The sequence below is a fragment of the Perkinsus marinus genome (assembly GCF_000006405.1).
Source record: "Perkinsus marinus ATCC 50983 genomic scaffold scf_1104296961094, whole genome shotgun sequence".
In the NCBI taxonomy this organism is placed as follows: Eukaryota; Perkinsozoa; order Perkinsida; family Perkinsidae; genus Perkinsus; species Perkinsus marinus.
In genome coordinates this window covers 1-5,399 of record NW_003205868.1, presented here as the reverse complement: position 1 = coordinate 5,399, position 5,399 = coordinate 1, and the positions used below count along the sequence as shown (strand labels likewise).

At 51.1% G+C, this 5,399-nt stretch overlaps 3 protein-coding genes across 3 annotated transcripts; 1 reads left to right on the top strand and 2 right to left on the bottom strand.

Annotated features, from left to right (window-relative positions):
• Positions 1–139: 139 nt before the first annotated feature.
• Positions 140–1,420, top strand: Pmar_PMAR016702 (Isocitrate lyase, putative; the record flags this gene model as incomplete). The annotated part of the gene is made up of 1 exon (XM_002772489.1): positions 140–1,420. The coding sequence occupies one exon, from the start codon at positions 140–142 to the stop codon at positions 1,316–1,318; it is 1,179 nt and encodes a 392-aa protein (XP_002772535.1). The 3' UTR covers positions 1,319–1,420.
• Positions 1,421–1,765: 345 nt separating this feature from the next.
• Positions 1,766–3,027, bottom strand: Pmar_PMAR016701 (hypothetical protein; the record flags this gene model as incomplete). Its single annotated transcript, XM_002772488.1, has 4 exons — positions 1,766–1,945; positions 1,992–2,150; positions 2,205–2,420; positions 2,575–3,027. 4 exons carry the CDS (start codon positions 3,025–3,027, stop codon positions 1,766–1,768), a joined length of 1,008 nt encoding a protein of 335 aa, XP_002772534.1.
• A 784-nt stretch (positions 3,028–3,811) lies between these two features.
• Pmar_PMAR016700 (hypothetical protein) lies at positions 3,812–5,289 on the bottom strand (the record flags this gene model as incomplete). The annotated part of the gene is made up of 5 exons (XM_002772487.1): positions 3,812–4,183; positions 4,234–4,467; positions 4,515–4,617; positions 4,669–4,934; positions 5,119–5,289. The coding sequence occupies 5 exons, from the start codon at positions 5,287–5,289 to the stop codon at positions 3,812–3,814; spliced, it is 1,146 nt and encodes a 381-aa protein (XP_002772533.1).
• Between the last annotated feature and the right edge of the window lie 110 nt (positions 5,290–5,399).

Genomic DNA, 5,399 nt, shown 5'->3' with positions numbered 1-5,399 from the left:
TTCTTCGACGGCCTCTACTTCTAACGAACCCGGCCCGGATTTCGCTGACTATCCCTACAATACGGTTCCGAACAAGGTAGATCAGCTCTTCCGTGCGCAAGTGTTCCATGACCAGAAGCAGCACCAAGAGAGATTTGGTATGACCGAGACTGAACGTCAGGCTAATCCAGCCGTCGACCATTTCGCTCCGATCATTGCCGATGGTGATACCGGTCATGGTGGCTTGACTGCTGTCATGAAGCTTATGAAAATGATGGTAGAGCGCGGTGCAGCTGGTGTCCATCTCGAGGACCAGAAGCCTGGCACCAAGAAATGTGGCCACATGGGTGGCAAAGTGCTCGTGTCTACGCGAGAGCACATTGACCGTCTCGTGGCTGCTCGGTTGATGACCGATGTGCTTGGCGTTGAGACAATTATTGTGGCTCGTACTGACGCTGAGGCCGCCACGTTGTTGGACACTAACATCGATCCTAGAGATCATAGCTTCATTGTTGGTGCCTCAAATCCTAACGTGAAGGATTCTCTACAGGGTAAGGTTGACGCTGCTGTCCACCGTGGAGCCTCTCCTGAGGAGATATCTAAGCTTGAGACTGATTGGGTCATGAATGCTCAGCTGACCACCTTCCCTGACCTCGTTTCGAGCAAACTGAAGGCCATGGGCAAGTCTGTGACCGAATGGGAAGAGAAGAGTATGTTCATGAGTATCGACGAGATGCGTGCTGAGGCTAAGAGGTTGCTCGGCACTGTTCCCTTCTGGTGCTGGGATCTTCCTCGTACCAGAGAAGGCTATTATCGCATCAAGTGCGGCACTAGGATGTGCATTAGCCGTGGAATTGCATTCACGCCTTACTGCGACATTCTCTGGATGGAGTCGAAGAAACCCGTCTACTCTCAGTGTTTCGATTTTGCCAGTGCTATTAAGAAGGTTCATGGTGACAAGATTCTTCTCGGCTACAACCTGTCTCCCAGCTTCAACTGGGATGCTGCTGGCATGACTGATTCGCAGATCGCCTCCTTCCAGAAGGACATCGGCAAGCTGGGTTATGTGTGGCAGTTCATCACTCTGGCTGGCTTTCATCTGTCAGGCTTACACAGTGATGTCTTCGCCAAGAACTACGCCAAGGAGAATATGCTTGCCTATGTTAGAGATGTGCAGAGGGCCGAACGTGCCAATAAGGTGGAGCTGTTGACGCATCAGAGGTGGAGTGGCGCGGATTTCATGGACTCTATGGTTGGTCTGGCTACTGGTGGCTCAACCTCCACTGCCAGCCAGGGGTCGGAGTCAACTGAGAGGCAGTTCGGTAAGTCGAAGATGTAACGTACAGTTACACATTATGATTTGTGGAGGTGTATGTCATTGATCACCTATCGTTATTAGTATTACTGTTTAAGATGGATCTCAAATGTAAACGCGTCTCTCAAAGTTTATGATGTTGCGCTTAACCAGTCGGTTCACGTCCGGGTTAGTGAACAGTCATTCCGGATTGGCACGAACGTGGGTGTACCCTACACGCGAAGTCGGTGAGATGGGAACAGCTAGTGAATACTTCATGTGGCGGTTTCGATGGAAGGGTTGTGATCCAGAAAAGTAAACTCACATGATATTGGCACTTAGCAAGTGTACATCCAGCTCGCTGGTATTTGCATTCAGGCTAACGACAAGGGTTCATATGGGATCATCAATCTGTCGTGAAGAGCAGTGGATATTGTCCGAAGTACAACTGATTGCTGTTAACACAGAAACGGTAGTTACCAGAAACGACTATCACTCTGTACGGAGGAACAGGTCAAGCATGCACTGTACGAGCTCATCAGCATGAGACAAAGCTGTTTGAGGATCCTCGTATGCAAAGGGTGGGCACACAAGGAGAACATCGTGATCTGATCTACTGATCAGCCTCGCACACGCCGGCAGGTTGTCGGACCTTAGCTCGTCATGTAGGACCTGAAGAGAACCGAGAACTTTGAGAGCTGCCAAGAAGGGTCAGCACCTCTATGGCGATCCAGCAGCCGCGGTGATGAACATCAACAACAACTCGAGATCGTCCTATGAGCTCATTCCAGAGTTTGTTATATATGTAGCTACCAATGTAGGCCGAGGCTGTGGGGAGGCTGAGGCCGCTGGTAACCAAATCTCTGAGGCCATTTACCTACGAAATGTCACAGTGAACGTCGGAAGAGAATGAGAGGTCGCCTCCCCTCACCTCTCGGTTGAGATCAATAACCGACGGCAACTCGTCATCGTCGTTGAGGGCTCCTTCACTATCGGTGCTATCGTCTTGGTTAATCACACATGCGACCAGAGCAGCGTCGATACCGTACACAGAGGGTATTATAGTGGCATCGGGCGTGATAGCCTTGAGGAAGAACTCAGTCGACCACAGCTGCGGTCGGGCCCCTGCTATACGGCCGAAGCCACCCTGAAGAAGGAAGTATCATGAGCGACTCGGCTGAATGGAGAAACGCGTTGAACGAAAACCTCCAAAGGCGAATTCTCATCGAACCCTCTACGCCGCGAGCAGACACCCGACGTGACGTCGGCGACGTCCAAAGCACGAGAAGCTGGGTTCCCACCAAAGTCTCGTCCCACACAACTTTGGTCTCCGGCCGTGCCTCTCGAGCGGACTGAATGAGCATGTCGACGAAGTTGCTGTACTCGCAATTGGCCAGAATGTCTCCTTGCTCTGTCAGAGGGCCCAGGACGATCACTCCCGGCCGTTCCTTGACTATGGCCTCTCGAGCAAACAGGAAGGCCCTTTCCTCATCATCTACATCGTGTGGATATTGGTAGTGGCCTCCGCCAATCTTGGCCACGCCCAGGCTCCATTCGACAGGGAAAAGACCTTTGATGAGGTCGTACCTGCTCCGGCTGAGTGTCACCAAGGTGTCGGGTCCTGTTCCCGGGACGGCCAGTTCCATTCCCAGTATCAAGTCAGTGTACATCTGATGCAACTCGTCCATATCGTGGCTCAGCACGGGGGGTACGGTCAGTGGGTAGGGGCAGGTGGACCCGAAGGGCGAGTTCATTATGGGGTTGACGCTCAGTGACCTTGTGGAAAAGTGCCGCTTGCAAACTGCTATTGACGTTCCGCCGATAGAGAACATTCAACAAAAACCTCTGTTAGCCACATTGGATGAGTCAGGCAGCAGCACCCGCACAGGTGACGGACAGATAAAAGAGTGCTCGTATTGAGCTAATAAGCCACGCATGAAGCAATCACGACAGACCTGTTGCTACTTAGTCGACCCATCACAGGTCCGTCGCTAGCTCTTCCCCGCACTATACTTACAACGAGAGGGTGAAACAGCGACAGGAACATTAATTAATCGAGCTCGCACCGATGCGGGGAGACTAATATAATGATGTTCTCAACGGTACTGTTTCCGTGGCCTCTTGGAGGCGCTAGCTTGCACGAGCAATTCAGTGACGTCCCCGAGATTGACTCTCTTAGGAAGGTTCGTAGATGTAGAGACCCTCGACATCTATGAACCCTACTACTAGAAGGCGAGAACGTGAAGCATGCAACATAACACTACCTCCCTATATTGTACCAAGACCCTCCACTGAGTAGAACCACCACTTGATCGTCCAGAGTTACCAACGATCCCGAATGCTCTCTTACTTCGAGGCTTACGAGGTTAGTAGGGACTATCCCCACTCCGTCCCCCAACTACGTCATTGCGGACGAGCCGCGGCTCGAAAGAGTGTTCGCCAGGTCGACCCTACTTCATAACTCAACATCCATTGCTAACGAGATCTTCCAATTGTACACTGAACAAATGTGGAGTGAATGGTGCAAGGAGAGAGCATCTATTTAGGCAAACTAGCAGTACGACGAACCACAAGATCACCATCCTCGGATTGTGTTGAGAAGGCCCTCTCCTTCTCCTCGCGGAAGCGCACTATGTCAGTATGAACGATGCTCCTCATTTTGGCAAAAATCCGTTCGCGCTGGGTTACGCTAGCTCGACCACGTTCTCGGATCCGCTTCAACGAGAGGGCGCCGGCCTCGTGAGCTGTGAGGTAGTTCTCATACCAGTCTAGTCTGCCAGGGCGGATCGCCACAAAGAAAGTGCCGTCACGATTCATAGTGGTCCAGCCAGTAAGGCGACTGTCGAGTTGCCTCACTCTGCGGTCTTGCTGTTTAGCCTCATGCCCATTCTCATCCGTGTCAACAGCTACCTACAAACAAAGAGCAAAATTCTCGCCATTGGAATGGTGAATACTTGTACCTCCTTGAGTCCTCTGTCCTCGCAGAAAAAGCAGACTAATAGGTCCAATCCAGTGCATAGATCATAGAGGAGCTTCTTATGGAAGAGCGTGGTCGTGCTAGAAGCTACATCGAGAGGAAACCGCATTGTTATGCGGCGATTAAAAGGCAGTCGATGAAAGCATAACTCTCGATCTTCATTCCACAACGGTGAAGGCACCGGTTGAGGGAATAGCTGAGCTACTGGCAACTCCACCTAACAAGAGGCGACTCGTCACCAGCATAGGCGGTTGACGACCATACCAGAGTGAACCCCTCCTCCGCAGCACACTGAGCCAGCTTGTCCACTATCTGCACCACGTAGTTGGCATGACAAGTGACCCAGTCAATGGACATCAGGAACAACCTGAAGTTGGCATACCACAGACTTTCACCCGACCTAGAGGCTGCTGCTCACCTCGGGGGTTGGAAGCTCTCATCAAAGTTCAGTTGTAGCCAATCTCTGCACAACTCCTTCTTCTCATCAAGACCTCCCCAGCATCCATTCGTAGAGTCGTTGGGCATGAAGAGATGACTATTCCGTACATTCACTCGAACCGACATCGTAGCATATGCACCAAAGCTACAAGTGTTGCTACTGCCCCCGGAACCCCTAGACCTCGCATCTGGGCCGGGCCGATCGACTCGTACTGGTATCATAGGAATGCCGCATTGTGTTTCCACCTGATAGCAACAACAGCAGAAACAACAACAACAACAGAAACAAAAACAACAACAGAAACAACAACAGCAAAAACAACAACAACAGCAAAAACAACAACAACAACAACAACAACAACAACAACAACAACAACAACAGAAATAACAGCAACAGAATATAACCACCTTATCAAAGACCCAGCCCTACCTTGTTTTTCCATGCTCGGAATCTTTCCACCAGCTGAGCATCATAGTCCCCTCGGCGATGCTGCCTAGCATTATCATTAAAAGGATCAGACCCCACACCGAGACCTTCAGGTATATCTCGGAGGAAACTCTCATGAGAGAACTCCGGATCAGAGGGAACTAATGCGAACATCTGAGGCGGGACATGGATGGTATACACTGCGAACTGGCAGGGCCTACGAGGGTCTTCAGGGCAGATCTCAGTAGCCAACGTAGTTCATGCGGACCATCACTATCTGCCTT